The 19,873-nt window shown below is 47.7% G+C and overlaps 1 protein-coding gene across 14 annotated transcripts in view; it reads left to right on the forward strand.

The window, feature by feature from the left end:
• The window catches only part of ZBTB44 (zinc finger and BTB domain containing 44), a 60,922-nt gene extending 41,488 nt beyond the window's left edge, over positions 1–19,434 (forward strand). For 2 of the 14 annotated variants that reach the window (XM_054223234.1, XM_054223235.1), the window contains exons 6-7: positions 5,842–5,966; positions 6,617–7,454. In XM_054223234.1, the coding sequence (XP_054079209.1) occupies positions 5,842–5,966; positions 6,617–6,804 (313 nt within the window). In that variant the 3' untranslated portion in view covers positions 6,805–7,454. Of the gene's footprint in view, positions 1–222; positions 448–467; positions 526–1,233; positions 1,505–2,724; positions 2,977–4,259; positions 4,592–5,841; positions 5,972–6,616; positions 7,455–12,491; positions 12,683–12,832; positions 16,920–18,810; positions 18,970–19,347 lie in introns of those variants that run through there. The other 12 variants (XM_054223241.1, XM_054223237.1, XM_054223236.1 and 9 more) reach the window with 12 other exon arrangements.
• Positions 19,435–19,873: the final 439 nt, after the last annotated feature.

Here is a 19,873-nt window from a genome sequence, read left to right on the forward strand (position 1 = left end):
TCTCTTACGACTTTTGCTTATAATTAGTCTCAAAATAGTTGAGTACGAAGAGAACTCGCTGTTGCTGAAGCTGTCACGGGGAGGAAGGTAGTTTAAAACAAAATAAGCATTAACAAATGGTTGGAGAAGTTACATGAGTAAAGAGTAGTAAGAATAAAGTGCGCATTTCTGTTTAGTTTTCTATTGTATATTACATTTCCTTTTGTTAATGTTCTCTTTTAGGCTGTATTCTGCAAAAGCGGTGGGGCCATCTTTGAACGGGGTTTTATTGATGGAAAGCCAGCCAAGAATGAGCCTAATCAAATTAGTCAAAGCAGAAGATGTTTAAAAAGGACAGTAGACAGAGCCATCGCGATCGCAGCTGCGAGCTTCCAAATAGTCACAGAACAGCCTAGAGTCATGGGACTTAAAATACACCTCTGCTGTTTCTGGCAACCCTTGCAATTAAATTAATTTGCCTCCTACAGACCCACCTGTCTGACGGAGCTGGAATGCTGGCTGGATCAACACATAGCTAGGGCACAGGTAGGAAAATGGAAGTTTTGTAACTGCTCGGCTGAAATTTTAACTCTGCCCGGTAGCCTGGATGAATAGCAAGCAGGCCGGCGCAATTAGTACACTAGCAGTCAAATTGTGCTCAGCATCGGAGACGGGAGAGAAAAAGAAAATGGAAAAGCGTTCCATGGTGCAGAGTAAGCAGCCACATGGATGGATGGTGGGGTTTGAGAGTTTTGAAGTTCCGAGTTCTCATTTTCCTGAGGACCTTGCGTAGGGACAGAAGTATTTTATCAAAAGCGTAATTGGAAGAGGGAGCGTATCTGGTGAAGGCTTTGGAGAGAGTTAAGTTTGAGATGTAAAGGCTTAGGCTCCGTTGGTCTCCCGCAAAAGTAAGAATTTTGCTTCTTTGAAGACAGACAGCCCCAGTTAGGAGCACGCAGTGACGCTTAGCAGACCGTTACAGATCTGCAGCCTGGATGTCTGTATATGAACATACACTATCACAAAGCCAAGGCGAGACTGCTGAAATGCATACCTTTGATGGATATCGAGGGTCAGGCTTGTGACTTGAGCGGCTTTTTCCAAAGCACAACCATATGTTTAAGTTTAGCCTGAAACCTCTTTTAGATGTCCTTAACAAAGCAAGTGTACACTATTGAAGTTTTTCTGTGGCTTCCTTATAGCGTTTAAGCATTTTATGCCTGACAGTAATGAAGTACTATTTCTTTTGCACAGAGGAGAGCGGCTGAGATGAGATTGAACTCGTAGCAAGTAAGAACGTAGTAGAGCAGGGACCAGAGTTCTCCCAGGGCTTGCTGCACCATCCCTACGTATGTGATATCCTGGGGAAAATGAAGCTGCTAAGAGAAACCTGGCTTGGATTATGTATAAAGCGCTTTTCACAAGCTGCTTGTGCATGCTGCACCTCCAGAATACTGAGCGTAACTCTGTCATCACCGTTCTTAGAGCAGAGATTGCTGTGAGACCGTGAGCAAGCAGAGCAGGGGTAAGTGTGTACGTGTTACAGCCTGGGTACAGCTCAGAGACATGTGCGTTTCAGTCATTTTGGGGATCTGTTAACACTTTTTTTCAGAGGAGACGCGCACTCTTGAATAGCAGATTGACACTTGCTGATAGTAGCCCTGATTTTCTTAGTTGCTTTTCACAAATCCTTTAGAAATAGGCCACAGACACCCAGAGTGAAAACCGTGCGTTTGAAAACCGCTCGGAAGGCTTGAGTTAACTGCCTTTGGTCGTGACTTGCCTTCGTCTCAGTCGCAAGGTCTCCCAGTGGAGATTAGAGAGCAACTCACGGGGCATCTATTTGCGTATCCCACTTGAACCTTTACCTCTGATTGCTGTAATGTGAACTTCTATCGGAATTTTGAAGTTAATGACCTGGGTGCTTTGCTCGACTGGGTGTTAATTTGTGTGGCTGTGCCACTATCACTGACTCTTAGATACACCCCCCGTTTTGAATGCGACTGATGTATGTGGGAGTATCTTCGAGAATGCATCTGCTGCATCTGGCTAAACTGCATTCCCAGTCTTCCATATGCCTGCATAAAACTAGATGCTCGGGCCCTGTGTTTTGTAATACTCTCATCATTTAGAAGATAACAGTTTTTTTCTCACAAAGTACTGCTTGTTCCCCTGTGCACGCACGCGCGCACACACACAATCTGTATGTGCTCATTCAGAAGGAATTTTGAGCAACGACCGTGCAAAAACATCGATTGACCAACTCTTTCCTTGCTGCTTCCCTACAGAAACCGCTGGTATTACTGTCTTTTTCTTGGTTAATTCTCATGGGATGAAACAGGTTACTGGCTTGAACCTCCAGCAAGGACCTTGCATCCCTCTTTTCTTAGCCCTTGGAAATTTTTCTTGAGTTCGGAGTGAAAGGGAGGAGCGTGGTTTCCTGCGCTGCTGTGCTCATCTCTAAACAAGCTTCTCCTCCACAGGGGGGACAACATACTAATTGTAAGGAAGCAGATATATTTTGTGGGCCCGAGAGGGGTTTTTTTTAGAGGGGGGGAGTGTTGATGGTACGTCAGTGTATTTTTCTACAGTCCTTAGTTATTTGTTGTCTTAAAGCATTTATGCAGTGCAGAATAGCTTTCAAACTACCTTGGGCCCAAGATAGCTGTGAGTACGCCCCAGGCATTCGTGCCTCTAAAGAGACAGAAAAGTGATGGTAAAATGGATCGTCTGAATTCTTTGCAGGCAGGAGAGAGACATCTACCAGGTGAGTACACCTCTGAGTCCAAGGGGAATAGCCAGAAGCGTTGGGAGAGGACCAAGGAAACCACGATGTGTTTGGGGGCTGGCGGAGGAGGTGACTCTCAATTCTGGGATCATTGCTGTGTGCGTAAGCGACGACGACATTCTGACACACGCACATGAGGAGAAACGATCCCTCGGGGTTTGATGCTGTATCGCTGACGGGTGGGAGCCCACTGGCTTCAGAAGAGCAAGGTAAATTACAGTCCCAGGCCACTTAAGCATTTAAATAGTCTACCTTTCCAGAAATGTGTTTAAATCGGTCCTTAAGAGCTTACCCATTTTGTGAACTTTACTTTTGCCAGTTGCTTCTCTGACTCAGCACAGAGTATTTTATAGCCTGTGTACTAATGGGGTGCACAGAACTGTTTTTGGAGAGTTTATGTGCATAAACAGACCCTTGCGCTGGGTAAAACAAAACTGGAGAGAAAAGACACCAAAGCACAGGACTAATAGGCAACAGAGCTCAGAAAACCAAAACATCTCTCCAGGGTAGGACTTCATCTTCCCACAATTTAAACGAGAAAAATAACAAAAATCCTAACAAAACCTTTTATATAACTTCAGGGTTGCAGTGATCAGTTTCAGGGTTGACGTGACAGCAATTATAAACAACAGTTATGCAACTGCCTCGTTGATTGAATTGAAATTAATACAGAGAAAGAGCGAGCCAAAGGAAAAGACATGGCTTTGGGTTGGCTTGTTATGTTTTAAATAAATAAAAAAATGCTCAGGTCAGCCTCTTTTTCAAAAGTGAGCGCAAGCCCAGGGTGACAAATCTCCTTGAAGAACGGACAAAGTGAATCGTTCTTGAAAATTTTATTTGTATTAGAGGCAGAATTTTGTTTATCTTCTAAGGCTTACAGCTCCTTTTTTTTTTAAGTCTGACAGTGAGGAAATTCAATATGTTAATTTGCTCAAGTTCTTTCTACTTTAAAACTCTTTTTTTTAAAAAAAAAAACCCCTGTTTACCACATTGTGTCATTGGGTTTTGTGGTTCCAGTGTCACTGATTCACGCCATCTGAGGAGAAGGCCCACGTCTGCCTGTGTGCATACACTTTATTTCCTCCCCTCGCCATCTGGCAGGCGCTCAGATGTTTTCGAGTGGAAGCGTAGGCAACGTGGCTGCTCGCATTGCACGGGCAGTGCCTGGTATCTCAGAGAGGGATGCTTCCTCAGAGTGAATAGCATTTGGATGCTCTCGAATTCACGTAAATTCAGGGAAATTCTTACTTTGGCTGGCTAAACTGGCAATCCGGAGTCCTGCCTGTGTTGTACAGGAGTTGTGCCCGGCTCATTTTCTGTGGTCTGTCTTGACAGAGGCAGGATGCAATTACTGTTCAGTACCGTTAATGGTTTTGTGTGGACTTGAGCTAACCTCCTGGAATTAATGCGCCGTTGTGAGGTAGGTGTATTGTTTGCATTGCCAGAGTGGATCTCTTATCGAAGAAATACTGTGGCTTTTCTGTTTCTCCAGGATTTCTCCTGTTGATACAGGGAATAACGCATCCAGGAAGGGATGAGGGATAGGAATGAAACCTGTCGTTTCTTTGCTTCTCCTCACCTTTTCCACCCTGAGTGGTAGGAGGCAGAGGAGCCTCGAGCTTGTTGCTTCCAGTGGGAGAGAAGCAAGCAGATTTTGGAGGCTCCTGCGCGAGATGGGTTTGCTACACATCCCACTGACATGTGTGCTCGCGTGAGTCATCCAGGGAATTCACTACCCCACATGCAACAGGTTCGGTGAGCGAAGTGCCAAAGAAAACCTGCAGAATATAGCAATTCATACACGCACACTCAGCTGTGATGAGTCCTTGTGCTGGATTCCCTGCCGGGTTTGCCACAGGTAGGCATTGGACGAGTGGCTTCATCCCCGGTAGCCTTGTGGAGGAAAAAAGCTTATTTTAAAGCTACCTGCCTTAGCTGTTGAGTTTCCAAAGGCCACTTGTCTTTGCTGGGCCAGTAACTCGCGTTGCTATTGCCCTTGGCGTGCTGTTAGGTGCCGTGAAGAGTGTGGTCTGTGCAGCCATCTCCTTGTCCTTGCTTGCCTTTCCTGCTTGCTTCCTTCCGTCTGTTGCCGCCGATTCTGAGGGAGCAAGGAAAAACTGAAAGCTTGCACGGCCTCTGACATCTCTCCAAGCCAGGAATAAAGCACAGGGAGGTTAAATTTTACGTTTTGCTTAGCCTCCCCTCTGGAGGCATGAATAGAATTATAGGAGCTTGATCTATAGTGCGGCTAGGCAGCTGCGATGGGTGCTTTATTAAAGTCCATAGCAATCAAGCTAACACAAACCAGAACCTTTCCCTGTAGCTTTATGTAACCCTTTAAAAAGTGATGGATGTTTTGCAGCAGGAGTGGGGGGAAATCAGTAGGTTAGGTCGAACTGCACAACATGATAACCAGAACAATTAATAGCACTTAATGTGAAATAGCAAGCTCTTGGCTCCTCAAATATTAGATTGTTTATAATCCAGGACAGGTCGCCTTTAAAGCATGGCTCTCATCAACAGGGTGGCTATAGAGGCCTCGGTACAATAAAGCTGTTCCGTGGAGATGATCCTTTTCGCTGTCTGTGATGTCTTAAGTAGTGTTTTTGCTACTGGTCTTGCCCCTCTTTGTCTCAGCGCTATAGGAGCAATTCAGCTTTGGGGGAGGGAGCTGGATTCCTTTCTTTCCAGAACTGGCAGCTGAACTGTCAGCTGAACTCTGGTGGCAAAAGTGCCTTTTCCCCATCAGTTGCCATTTGTGCAAATTCACTGAATCAGCTGCAGCGCTGTAACTGGGCACGATCTGTTTTTGTCTTTATTGCTAGTGATGATGCCAGAAAGCCTGCAGCTTGAATTCCCATCTCAAAGTGGGTTTGCAGGACCCGTGTTCTGAAAAAGCCTTTCTTTTGTTTGCTGTCCGACACATAGAAACTCTGAGCTGGATGTTGGGAGAGACAAAGGATCTAACAACACAGAATGTAACTCGCTTGACATGCCAGGGCACATTTCCCCCCCAGCTTCAACACCTTGGCTATTTTGATCCCTTAATTAACCAGAGACATTCTGTTTTCTAGGTATCAGCTAATAGACCAGGCAGCCACTTATCTGTCTTCTTTCCTAAAGCCGGAGAAGGAGGAATCAAACCTCAGCAGGAAGAGGGAAGAATCAAACCACAGCAGGAGGAATCAAAGAGAAAGAGGTAATTCCTGCTGAACGAACGTCACTCTTACCAGGATATAAAAAAACCAGCCTCCTGGATCTCCTTACCATCTCAATCTCTGCAGGGCTCATGCAGAAACTTCGTGTTTTCTGCATTGCTGTCCGCTATTCTGGATTTCTCTTACACAGGGTGGAGCTGCATCATTTCCGGGTTTCTTGTGTTGTGAGATCGGCACAGAAGTGTTCTAGTGCACTCAGAGGCTGAGGTCCTCATGCCTGCAATATTTTTTATACAACTGCATAAAATTCATGACTGTGTGTGGTTCTTGTTCAATCAGGGATGTCAAGTCCATCCTCTTTTCTCATTAAAGCTAACTTTATTCTTAAACTCCTGAAGGGAGACAAGGGGAATGAAGAAGTAGAGTTTTGGTTTTCTGAAAGTGTCTTCAAAAGATAATTACTGGATTATTGTAATTATCCCCAAAGCAAGAATATAAAACCTGCAAAATTGGAAACCAATTTTCACTACAACTTTTTAATTTAGGAAGTAACTTACTTTCTGAGTTGGCGGTTCATTTTGAGAAGATAGACTTTTTTTTTTTTTTTTTTTTGACAAAATACCTCTATGGTTTTGAAATTGCCTCCTGAAAATATCTGATTTTTTCCCCATGATTTACCTTGCTATTAAAGGTTTTCTTCCTGACTCGGAAGACGAGGTAATTTCAGATCACGAACATGTTTCACAAAGAGGATGCCGTTCCCTGCAGGACTCTGGCTTGGCCTTTTGGCAGACTTGGGAAGCCAGCGCTCCCTTACTTGCATTCAGGTCACGTTTGGTAGTTTGGCTTTGGGGCAGAGGGGGTTTTGTCACGGTTTGAAGACTAGAAAAGAAACCCTTCATTCCCCTTGTGAAAACCGAAAGGAACTGGGCTGGAAGACGGCAGCCCACCATAAAAGTGCATCGAGAAGGGCAGGTATTCGCAGCCCTCTTTCGACTAAGCCATGTGTAGTTCCACTGCCACAACCATGGAGCAAAATGCTTGCCCTCCCTATTCTACTTATAGAAAACAAATATAATATCATTAGAGTAGAGGAGAGGCTGGACTTAGTAAATTGCATTAGCATATTGGCAGAGTTTAGATTCCTGTCCTGGAAGAGTATCCATAACAAAACAATCTGCTTAATCACCCCTCGGTCCAGCAGCCTTGAGTGAGAAAAACCAGATTTTGCAAAGTAAAAGCAGTTCTGCGGTTACCTTTCCAGCCCACTGTCCTTAAACAAAGCAGTTACATCTCGGCCTAACCTTGTGGTGAATGAACTTCAAGTCTCTAAGTCAAGTCTGAATTTAGCTTATGGTTTTTTATCTCCAGAGGTGTTTCATTAGCTCAATTACAAGTGACACGTTCCACTGTGCGCTGCTGACTGAAAAAACTCAGCCAACCTAAATCCCTCTCCAAATAGAATCCAATTAACCTCTTACTCCCCTTTCCTTTAATCCCCCATGCCTCATGACTTGTTCACAGCCACACCTTTTAAAGAAGACCAAAGTAAACTACCTGAGATAACGATGAACTTAACGACTGAGGTGTTTGTACTTGATTTCTTGGTTCGGTTGGGTTTGGGTGGATGCTGTTATTGTTCGCAAGGTGAGAGCCTATGTTTTTTGTGATAGTGTCCAGTTCTCTGTTGCACAACCCATCACTGGGACAAGTGCCTCACCGTCCCCGTCTGTAAAAGACAGGCAGCGATCCTCAGTAACACGTAGAAAAGTTGTTGAACGTGTTGGACGCAGACCTCTGTGTAACTGCTGAGACCACCCAGGGACATAACTGTTGTTGCGAACGTGCTCGCTAACGATTCGGTTTGCTTATATGAACTTCGGATCCTGGTTAAGCATTGTTTTGAAGGTGCTTAAGGTGCCTGGGTGTTACACTGGCTTCCTGCTCGGGGCTGAGTTTTGCCCTAGATCCATTAATGTTTTGGCAGCAGTACTTCCTCGCTGGTGTTGTCAAGACAGTTAGATGCTGAAGTCATCAGGAAGGCATATAACCCTAAATGGATGGGTTGGATCAGTGACCTACTTTAACATACGAGTCTTGCACAAGTCTGACCTTCTCCCCACGATCCACCCTGAGACCTCAGCAGCACAAGCCATTTCAAAGCATCCCGTGTGCTGTCCTGGTCATATGTTGAAGTCTTACTCGCAGGGCAGCGAGTCCATCGGCTGGAGCCAGGAGCTGTGATTTGGAAACCCCGAGTGCTTGATTTGGCTACAGCCTTGCTTTGCAAATCCACACAAACATCTCGTTTTCTCCATTTTTTTTCCATTCTATCCACAGTCCGTGTCCTTCCTGAAGACCTTGTGCTCCCTGTGAATTAGTGGTAGGATTATTACCCGAATTTTGTCTGCTTGCATGCTTAAGTAGGCTCTCAAACTGGGTTGAGGTTTAGGCTGTAGCCCTTGTTGGGTTTTGCTTTGTTAACAGGCGGTTATTTTTTAAAATAGTTCTGTTGTCGTCTTATAAGCATTTTCCTCCAAACGTGCCTACTGATCAGGACAGATTACAGCAGTGGTATGGGGTTACGCCCCATAAACTGAGGAATACAGTAAAAGACATACAGAAAAACGCAAATCTCATCCAATAAGGATGCTCTGTGTCTTTCGTGGTCTTGGATTGGCGTGATCCAACTCTATGTTCCAGTCAAAGCTACTTTTGGAAGTGTTGCTACAGACGGCACCATAAAATTTCATATCTTCGTTGGGTTTCACTTTTTATTCTTGTAGGTCTGAATAGCCTGACAAGCCCGTTTCCTAAAAACCTAGTGCGTGGACTGACACCGGGAGTGCCGTATTACCGTCCAAAATGAGTTAGTGTCTTCTGTGGGACAGACTCGAAAAACAGGCATCCGTCTCGGGAAGGCAGACAGCTTCTGGGTGGGAGTCGGGATGAGTGCCGACGTGGTGTTTTGGTGGGGCAACACGGGCAGATCGTCCAGCCCAGTGCTGTATTTATATACGTGCGTGCGTTTGTGCAGCTCGCTGAGTGATAAAACAGGATGAATGCCCTGTAACGTGGGAAGGCAGCGACGAGGCTGTACTTAACTGCAAAGTCAATACTGAGAGAACTAGTCTGGTCAGGTTTTCCACTGGCAATTATCTATTTATTCTCTTCGCATAACATCTCTCTAAATCCTTTTTTGGCTTTTCTGCGTTTGTTTCCCCTTTCCAACCCTAAGCTGAGCATCCATCCTTCCTATCTTTTGCTGTCTAAAGCCCGTCTCTCGCCAGTGGTCCCAGCGGCCTTCAGACAGAGCGCACGTCTCCCCGCTTCCCTCGTCATGGAAAACGGCAGCCTTCTCCTCCCTTCGCCGCACCCCCGGGCAGCTCGGGACTGTTGGCTGCTAACTTAGGCAGTTTCTCTGCTCTGGGCCCAGCTGATGTGTCTGGGTTTTACGTAGCAATGGGCCCGATCCCAACCCTGATCTAAGCCTGCCTAGAGGAGCTTTCCCCGTCTCCTGAACGAAGCTGGGACGTTCACAGGTCTCTGTCCAGTTCAAAGCATGGGTGAACCACGTCCCTCGGTGCTTTGGGCTGTTTGAAATCCGCACAGCATTTCGCTGGCTTTAGCCGATGTCTTCATTTAACGTTCTCTGTTCTTGGCGATGTTTTGTTTCTGCCCATCCCCTTAAGAGGTCAAGTGCTTCCACAGGGAGGTTAGCCTGTAGTTTTCCATGCAAGCAGACTGCTCCGCGCACGAGTGAATTTGTTCTGTGATAATACAGCCAAGCAGGCAAAACCACAAGTAAATCAGACTGGGTTTTTTTCCCACTTTTAATAACAGTTTACTATTCTGTAAGTGCATGTAAAGCACATGCCCTATTCCCCCAGCCAAGGAGCTTGACAGCTTGTCAGCAAGAACTACCATAGGTCTAGAGTGACTGATTTATACAAGTAAAAGCACACGTGCCAAGACCTGGCAGCAGCTCGCTCCTTCTTTTTCTTTTTTTTTTGTCACAACTTGGCAACCCTCTCTCTTCTCCTTCATCCAAACTTTTGCCTTTTATAGTCTTTGAATAACGCCTTCTTTTTATTATTTTTTTTTTAATGTATGGAGCTGTTTCCCCCTCCCTTCTCTTTCAGCCGTTTGCTCTCCGTATCTGAATTGGCCATGGGACAGGAGATCTTGGCTTCACAACAAGGAGTTTTTGACTTGAGTGCACACAGTCACAAACCTGAGTGCACAAGGACTCGTATTTTTGTGCATGGGAGCGTCAGGGCTCCCTAACTCTTTCTGACCTGTGCTCGGATATTCCCATGCTCGTGTGATGTACGTGCTTGTGCTAAAACTCATCTTCCTTCGTAGAAACGTGTGCCCATCCCTGAGCTCACACTGGAGCAATCAACCGTTTATTAGCATTGATTCTCGCGTTCTCAGTATGGAACACTCATTTAACGAATGCATATCCAAGTGGGAATTCTTGCACACGTGCACATACACAGAAGCGTAAACTACCCTGTGGCCTCCAACATAGATTCAAACTTGATTATGTACGAAGGTTTATTGATTTGCTCTTTCTCACTCAAGCCTATATGCAGGTACAGGCTCATGCACAGCTGTGCAGCCACGCGCTTTTTCAGACACACGCATTCTTAGGCACAGACAGTCTCTCACACATAAGCTTATAGATTTATGATTTGTTGTGAGAGTGGAAAACAGCTGCTGCAGGCTAATCAAATACAGCAGAAGATTTAATGCAAAATATTGAAAAACACTGTCTGGTAGGAGGGTGAAATTCTTAAAAACACGCTGGTCTCATGGCGCTCGGCCAGCGCAAGAAGATTTGCACCTGGCCATGATAAACGTCAGCAGCGGGTCTGGAGGAGGCTGCTTCACCCTTAGAGGGCTGCCAGATCCACGGGCTAAAATTCACATCGGGTTTGGCCCTGCGGATGAGAATTCTGAGGCTGTGGTTTTCCAGGGGCATGCAAGCAGAGCTGATTAGCGTGGACTGGTGGGAAAGAAGAGTAGTCCGACTCGAGCGCAAGGTTTGCAGCACATTGGCGGAGCAGGTTGGAGTTCTCGCTACCGGCTCACTTCTGCCCGCCTCTGTGGACGCATGGGAAGCCTGTTTCTCCAGGGCTGTCAGTTCAGCACCTTTCACCAGTTCGGCTGAGGCTGCGAAGGCTTGGAAATAATTAACTGCAAAGGAAAGAATTTCATCTCAGGTTTCTGCTGACTGACGACACAGGCAATTTATGATGCCACAAGAAGCTCAGGCTGGGATTATTTCTGTGTAACTCCCAACGCTGCCGCTTGGCAGCTTAGTGACTGTATTGGAAGTGACTGAACTAGATTAATACCTTGTGGATTTGAACTACAGACTTCCACGAGTTTGGAGTTCTGGGCCTCAGCTTAGCTGAGTACAGACTAGAGCTGCGGCACTTGCAACGTCCTCATCTTCCTTTCCTGGTGATTTCTCAGCACAGCTCTCCCCTTTCTCACCCGGCAGGTACGATCTCACTCGTCCATTTCCAAAGGTGAGACTGCAACGGGCTGGGCTGTGAAAATAGCGAAGAATCGGTGTCCTTCCCGTGAAACGTTGTCTTGGCAGCCTCAGTGGGTCTGTGATGCTGCTCGCTCTTTGGAAAACGAAGCGAGCGGCTCCTGCTTCCTTGGGTGCTAGGCAGAGAAAACGTGATACCCGAGCAGGGCGCTCAGATGTTGCGGCTAAAGGACGGGTGTATTTTGTTCCTGTCTGTTCCTGGTCTGCAACAGGAGATGAGAGGCTCCTGCGCCGGTAGTGGTTTCCGCTGCACACCCAGAGATGGCTCTTTTGCGGTCGATGGTTGTGGGTTTAATCCCTGTTATTTACCTGCAAACGTGTATCAGTCTTTCTGTTTGGAGATGCCACAGGCTGAACCAGCAGGTCAGTTCTCTGGGCACCCTGCTGTGAGCTGAGAGAGAAGGTTTTCCAAAGAGCAGGGCCATGGGGCAGTGGGGCCAAGCCCGCTGATTTTGCACGTGTCTTCAGACAGCAACTTACCCCCAGTTCTTCCTGGATCTGTCCTACCCACATGTGCTGCGAATACCTCCCTATCTTCGCTGTGTCTTTTGAAATCAGCAGGTGAGCTGTGCTGTTCAGTCTGTTCTTTGCAGTGAGACACCAGCTGCGCATCTACATGTTGGTGAACCAACAGCTCTCTGACTCACGGCTGATGGGCTCCGCGCTGCCAAGGAGCCCAGATTCCCTTTCTCCATGGGTAGACAGCCCTGGGTGGCATGAAGTACACATTGAAAGGCGCCGTCCGGGGATATGAGAAGCATCTGTTCCTTCCAGATGTTCAGTCACCTCGTTGTTTGTTAGATTTGAGGACAGGAACCCCCTTCAGTTATGTGAGACACTCACTGTTCTCAGACGTCCGGGAGAGCGTGTGGGGTGGGGGGAGAATTGGCTTCGTGTGACACCAGCAAGGAATAGAGGCAGAGGTTTCGTGCTTTTTGGAAAACACTTGAAAGGCCTTTGAGCTCTGGCTAATCTCCATTGTTCGTGTGTTTTCCGGCAGCAGAATGCGAGAGGAAGAACGGAAAGAGGCAAGAGAGCAGAGCTGAAAATTAGAACTGGAAGCCTTTCTTGTGCTCAGGCGAGCTTGGCAGAATCCGTCGTGGCAAATGGAGCTGGATGCAACAGAATCCAGGCTTAAGCTTGGCTCAGATCTTAGACCCAGCAGAGCCTCCTTCCATCTGCAGGAGCTTTGTGAGTAGATGAATGCATTTCAGCCAGCCTCACAGAACCAGACGCGAGTGCAGCTGCTGAATTCAGCTGTGGAACAGGGCAAAGGCTGGCGTTGCCCCAGTTTGTGGACTTTTTGCCCACAGCCATTTTATGCCTTTGATTTTTCTACAGGCTTAGTGTCTTCTTCCGTTGGAGATCAAACAAGAGTGTTAGAGCTACAACAGACGTCGCAAGCTTTGACCCATTAATATGCAAAATGCATATTTTTGCAGCAACATGCTGCAAAATGCCATGCACAAAGTTGCCTGTAAATGTTCAGCGGAGCTGTGTATTGTGCCTGAAATGCACTGAATTCCACGTTAAACCTTTAATCCCCTCCACTCCCAGCACGCTGCGTTTTAGCACTGTACGGGCTATTTGCAGGGCGCCATTTTGGTCTGTCCGCATCCTTATATCCTAGCTGTCGGGTGGGTGGTTTGAGATACATGGTTCCCATCTGGGTTTCTTTTCTGACGGAGAGACATTTCTAAGTCCAGCAAAACCTAAACCAGACACGACTTGAGGAATAGAGGTAGCGGGGGTCTTTATTTTTCTGTAAGGGTTCAACCAGGTACAGACTAGAGCAAGGCCAGAGTAGAAACCTGACGTTGTCTAGAGAAGCACCAGAAAGAGCTGTCTCTTCAGTGTATCGCTTCTGTCCACTGAGGGAAAACCCTGTGCAGCCCCCAAACTTTCCCACTCAATACTTGTTCCCTTTCCTCTGCAACAGCAGAAAAGCTTTGTTAAAAAAAAAGAGTCGTTTTCAATTCAAGATTTTAAATGTTTTGTTCCTGACGGTGAGTCAATGATTTTTCCAGTCCCTCCCCCACAATAAACAAGTGCAGGCTGAGTGTGGTCCAGAGGAAAATGTGAGTTACACATGTCCTGGCCACATGCTTCCCCGGTACCGATGATAACCATATGGTGGCTTTTAGACCCCAGCTCTCCAACGAGGAGAAGCGTTAGCAAGAATCGGTGCAAACTCCTGCAGAGTAGATACATAACCCAGCCTTGCCTGTAGCTGCTCGCGTGTGCCCAGCAAACACCTTCATGACTTAGTACGGTTGTAGTACCTCATTTTCTAGTTCAGCTTCACCTAAGCTGAGGAGGATTGGGCTAATGAGCTTGGTTAAGAAACTCCTGGAGTACAGGAACCCTCCTGTAACAAACTCTCGACGCTGAGCCCACAGCTCCTATATTGCACTTCTCTGCTCCAGCACTTTGCTCGGGAGAGAGAAGCGTACAGCCCATCTCCACTCCTTTCCGAGTGAGCACAGAAAGTGTATTTTCTATTCTGGGAAAGGAAAATAGAGGGGTTGGGGAAGGGCAGAGGCAGGCCTTGGGCTAATTTCAAGGTTTAGGGGCAAACCAAATACAATAGGTACGTTATAATTTTGGCACCTCGCTCACTCAGGAGGCAAATACAGGCTACCGTCCCTAGCTAGAACAGCCCATCAATTGCTTGTCAAATTTGAGGACTGTCATAGAAGCAGCCCTGTCCCAAAACCAGTACGGGGATCACAGCGTGCAACAGGCCCCCAGAGCGTGTCATACCATTACGCCCTTGCCTGATACTGCTTGCGTACCGTGTGTGCAGGGCTCTTGGCTCCCCACAAGTTAGCATCGTCACCACCATTTTCTGCAGAGCAATAAGAAAGCTGAAGTCCAGGTATCCCAGAAGACGTTATTCCCATCACGACCTGAATAACCTGGAAGATTGTGTCATGGAAGAAGGTCCTCTCACTTTGAGGCTGCTGTTTTAGTTTCCCTTCCTCCCAGCTTGCCCTGGCCATTGCTCACAGATTGAGATTTCCCCATGCGTGGTGTCCCATTCCTCTTCAAAAACAGCTAGTCCCTGCAAGAACTCCGAGTCTCACCTACCTGTGTTTCTACTTCCTTATTTTGAGCTACCAGGGGAGCAAACAGGAGGAGGTTCATTGATTATTTGTAGCGTAAAATCTCAGCTAGGTAACCTTTATTAAAGCTAAGCTAAATACACAGCAAACATAAGCTTTACTCAGGCAGCAGTTCACAGGAACTTGGCAGAGGCCTGCCTGCGTTTCAGAATCCTTGTCCTTTTTCTAGATGAAAGCCCTGCAGAAGGATTTGTTTTTCAGACAGAAGGCAAGCCAAGTTGGTGATTTCATCCCAAGGCAGGCTGTGTCAAGCTGGTCCTATTCAAACACGCAGGAAATCAACCTTGGAGCTCGTTCAGAAATGAGGATGGAGAGTGGGGGTAGAGAGGGGGGCCCTGAGGAGGACAAGATCTTGGATTCGGAAACAGAGCTCGGAACAAGCAGGGAAGATACCTGCTGTCAGCGTAGCGCTGTAGGGATCCGTCCCTCGCCCTTTGAAGGATTAACTGGCAAGGCTTCAAGTTGCATTTCTTGATTTCCAGCTCTTCCAAGAAGCTGTCCCATCTCTGTCCTCACGGAGCCCTGCGAGGGACATGCACAGCACCGCTCTGATAAGAGGTCAGGTGGCTACCACAGGCGAAGGCAGATTTTCTCAGAGTCCCCTCATTCCTGTACATTTTTTTCAGGTTAAAGCAATCATTGTCTCATTAAAGCAGTTGCTTTCTGAGCGTAAATGTGGATTACTGAGAAGAGGAGGAGAGAGGGCTTGCTCTGAACAAGGGAAGTGGGGAGAGGGGAGAAGGAAATGGAAATAAGACTCTTGTGAAGTCGTTCTTTACAAGCTGGTGTAACGATCTCCACTTAAACATTTGTTCAGCAGCTATACAGTACCGGTGGTAAGAGGGGAGGCAACGGATGGCAGGATTCAGACCATTTGTTCTTGGGTCTGCGGCAAAATCTCTGAGATCTTTGGACAGTCCCTTCCCGGGCAGCGAGGGAAGCCCGGAGGAGAAAAACTTGGCGTCGTTTTATCTGCCGCATTTCTGCAGCTGCACACTTGCCTGTTGATCGGCGAAGATATCGCTCCAAGAACCTCCAGTGCCGTGCAGCATTTTGAGTACAGCTAATCACATGGGAAATTAGTGAGAGAAACCTGCCTGGGATATATGTGCGAGTGTGTATAATTCTTCATCCCTAAATAACATCTCAGCGAGGCAGGCAGAGTTTGCTGTCACTGCTAGAAAAACCTCAGACCTGCCCCTTTGCACTTAGTCTGCCTAAAGAAGAACTTCAAGGACTCCAGTCCTTCCTTTCTAGCAATTGCTTTCATGGATCCAGATTTTAGCGGTTTGGGTTTTTTTTCAAAATCAAGCACTTTCTGATGTGAATAATACCAACAAAATGTTTGCAACTTGGCCTGGAGGATGGGAAAAATGCAGACACCAGAAGACCAGGCGGTTTCTTAACGTCGATGCTCATTAGGTACTTTTTAACATTAGTGGCTGGTGCTGGAATCTGCCCACGCAGGCTGGAGGCTGAGGAAATATTATTTGAACACATCTGCTCCAAGAGATACTGTCAGACTTGGGGAGCATCTTGTGGTAATTAGGGGAATTCGTTTCCTTGTACAGTCCAGCAGAGTTTTTTCCTGATTGGTTGGGGTTTTTTTCAGTTTGTGAGATCAAAACACAAATAAAAATTTGATTTTCTGCATTTTTTTTCCCCAACAACTGAAGGGCTCCTGGGCAATACTAAGCCCCTGTGTTCACGTAGCGCCTTCTTCCCTGCCGCGAAGCACCTGGCAAAGCTGGGTAAGAAGTATTTTGGAAGTAAAGGAGGAGAAACTCACAGCCACGGGCTCAAAATACAACGTAGAGTTGTAGACTATAATTGCCTTTCCCCTTTCTCGTCCCTGCCGTATCTTCTGCCTCCTCATTTACCAGCCTACACGTGTGCATCTGCTCTCCAGATAGAAAGCCCCCATTGCAGGGGGCAGAGCAGACCGGTTGTCTGCTTTCGGCTCTCCTTTCCAAAATGCTGCCCTGAGCTCTCCCCCGATGGCTGTTGTTCGAGCGGTCCGCAATTAGTCTTGAAAGAAAGGGGTTGAATCGGATCAACCAGAAGATGTCCCAGGCCAGAAGTGCCTTCTTTCTCCTGCTCTTGCCAAAGGCAGGGTGGTACCCATCTTCCCCAACTCAAAACTCCATCCATCTCTCCAAAACTCTACTCGTCTCTCCATGAGAAGTACTTCACAAAATCTTTTAAAGAAGAGGACAGCTTTAAGCCCCTCTCTTCTTTTTTTTTCTGAAAAAGGGGCCTTTAATATGCTTTAATTAAAAGCTCATTTGATGTCGCTTTTGAAATTCTGTGCATTTTGTTTCCATTCTTACTCTTTTGTGTGTTTAAATCAGTACATTTCCAAATAAGGTTTTGGTGTGCTCACTGCAGATCTCTGTACTCACTCCTTGAACCTTAATGCTTTTTGTAGCGTGGAGCAGTGACAGGGTTATGTTAACCTCTCTGCTTCACTGGGCACATTTGTTCCCTCAAAATCAACACAGCAGCTGTAGGCACTGACATCTGAAACAGTCCTGGCTCTCTTTATGGCACGGAGTTTCTCTTTGGGGTATGTGGATTGCACGGAGTGCCTTGCAATGAACACAAGCCAGAAAAGCAGGTGCTCAAGGGCGATGAACCCCTTAGGAAAATGTAGGCTTTTGGGCTGTCCTCTTGTTGGCTGGTCTTCACATCTGAATAGGCGAGTGCTGCCTTCTGCGACAGAGCCGCGGCTGAGAAGCTGCCCTGCGTCAGCTTCTGAGGTAGCATCTCCTGCCCCACAGCCACCCCAAGGTGCCCACAGGGCAGACGCCTAATCCTGGCATCAGAGCTTCAGCACAGGGAAGTGGCGTGGCTTGCACAGAGCCAGGAGCCAAACGCAGGTTGGGTGACTCCTGGTTGGGCTGGCTACCTGGTCATCTGGGAGCTAGCCCGTGGGGCAGTGGCGTGGAGGAAGCTGCTTGGGCAGCTGACTCGCTCCAGAAGGACACGGAGCTGTTGGAGCGGGGCCAGAGGAGGCCCCGGAGATGCTGGGAGGGCTGGAGCCCCTCTGCTGGGAGGACAGGCTGAGAGAGCTGGGGGGGTTCAGCCTGGAGAAGAGAAGGCGCCGGGGAGACCTTCCGGCCCCTTCCAGTCCCTCAAGGGGCTCCAGGAAAGCTGGGGAGGGACTCTGGGTCAGGGAGGGGAGCCACGGGACGAGGGGGAACGGTTTTACACTGAAAGAGGGGAGATTGAGATGAGATGTGGGGAAGAAATCGTTTGGTGTGAGGGTGGTGAGCCCCTGGAACAGAGAAGCCGTGGCTGCCCCATCCCTGGAGGGGTTCAAGGCCAGGTTGGCCGGGGCTTGGAGCAACCTGGGCTGGCGGGAGGTGTCCCTGCCCATGGGCATCATGCCCGTCAACGACATGATCTTTAGTGTCCCTTCCAGCTGTAACCATGCTGTGGTTCTATACTTCTGTGATTGGGTGTACACTGGGCTCTGTATGTCTGTAGTGGGGACAAGTGGGTTCCCTTCAGGCCAGGCTTGGTTTGGAGCCAGGTGCAGTTTGACCCCAATCTGCCAATTAGGCTAAAGAGGAGCACCTGGCTGGGCTTAAATACTGCTTCTCGGGGGAGGAGAGCTGCCCAGTCTTGCCCGCTGCATGGTGGGCTTCTGCAGCCCTTCCTGGGGAACTGGAACCTCGAAGGAGGAGGACGACGGGAGCTCCAAAAAGGACTATGGTTTTGCAGGAGATGAAAGTTGGAGACTCCGGCTGAAATCCCAGAGACTAAGCTGTGCTGCTTTTGGGATCCTGTGGTTGGTAACACGCAGGAAAAATCAAGGTGGGAGGTGAGTGGAACAGTGTAACGCTGAAGTACAAATGCTATTTGAATTGGGGAGGGATAAGGCTGTGCAGTGACTCTCTTTCTATCTGATCGCGCTCTGGGGAGTGGAGAGCTAGGGAATGCCCTCTCTAGGGAATGCTGCTGGGAGAGGAGGCAAGGGTATGTGTGTTTTAGCTTTTGAAAAAGCCCTCGCTTTGAGGCAGCAAAGGCTGTCTAGAAAAAGCCTGAGTTGGGGCCAAGATCTAGGGAGCTTGCAAAAGTAGTGCAGGGGTTCCCCCGACTCCTTACTTTCCATTTCTAGCTTGACCAGCAGCTAGAGCCTTTCCTCGTGTGGCCAGGGATCTAGAAGCCCTTTTTTCCTCCCCAAAACAGGAGCAGATAACACCAACAACAAATGGCCGTTTTGAAAAACTGAGGCTTTTGACGGAGCAGCTCTCTGTCTTGTGTCCGGATGAACACGCTGGGAGGACGACGCCATCAAAAGGTGCCCGAAGCGCTGAGACGGCGCAGCCGATACAAAGGCGGTGAAAGGTAAGGGGAAGAATTAACTTGTGGGAGCTGTTTCAGATGCTGGGGAGGTGGGCTCGGAGGGTGAGGGTGCTGCTTAGCTCAGTGCCTTTTGCCTGCACCGTGATCGTGTTAGTGCTGAGATCTGAATAGTTTTAATTTTATTCCTAAATTTATGCGCTGGGCACAGATCATAAAAATCAGTGATGCGGTTGCCCAGTGGAGATGAAAGCTGCTTACCTGATGTGTACGGTGAATAACAATGAGAATTAAGTTGCACGTTTCTGCTATTCGAGGTGGAGGAAGCTCTGCCACGAAATGGTGGTTTTCCTGAAGTTTTGTCTGTTCCTTAGCGCCCGTGTTGTTAATCTTCATATGGCTTTTCTGTTTGTTTCTTCCCAGCCTTTGGAAGCCAAATGCTCAGAGGTGGCGCCCGGCATCTCTCCGTATTAGTTTTGAAATGGGGAAGATTGCGACCCAGAAGTAAGGAATTCGGCAGCTTCCTATGGGTGTGCTGAGAGGAGGTATGGTTATGGGGGGGTCTCAATTAAGGGGGAGCCTGTGTGACATTCCTGGGTGTAGTTCTGTGTGTGGCATGACTAATGGAGAGCCCTCCCAGGACAGGGGAAATGGAAGCAGCGGTCACGGGGCTTGTGTCTTCAGGAGTCATTTTTTGTTGGCTGATACTAAGAAATGAGTGGTTGTCATGGTTACCGGCCTCCCTTTCCTGGTCTTGCCAAATGTCTTCTCTGGAGCTTCGGGCTTGGAGCGGGATTCAGTGTTTCTCTCCTGTTGAGATCACGCTCTGATCCAAGCGCCTTGAATTTCAAACGTGCCTACTTTGTCACGCCGGTGTGACGTTTACGTGTGCTTGGGTATCTCGGGAGCCTTTGGTGCCCCTCTCCTCTTACTGATCCTTTTCCTGAAG

The sequence above is a fragment of the Rissa tridactyla genome, chromosome 17 (genome assembly GCF_028500815.1).
Source record: "Rissa tridactyla isolate bRisTri1 chromosome 17, bRisTri1.patW.cur.20221130, whole genome shotgun sequence".
NCBI lineage: Eukaryota > Metazoa > Chordata > Aves > Charadriiformes > Laridae > Rissa > Rissa tridactyla.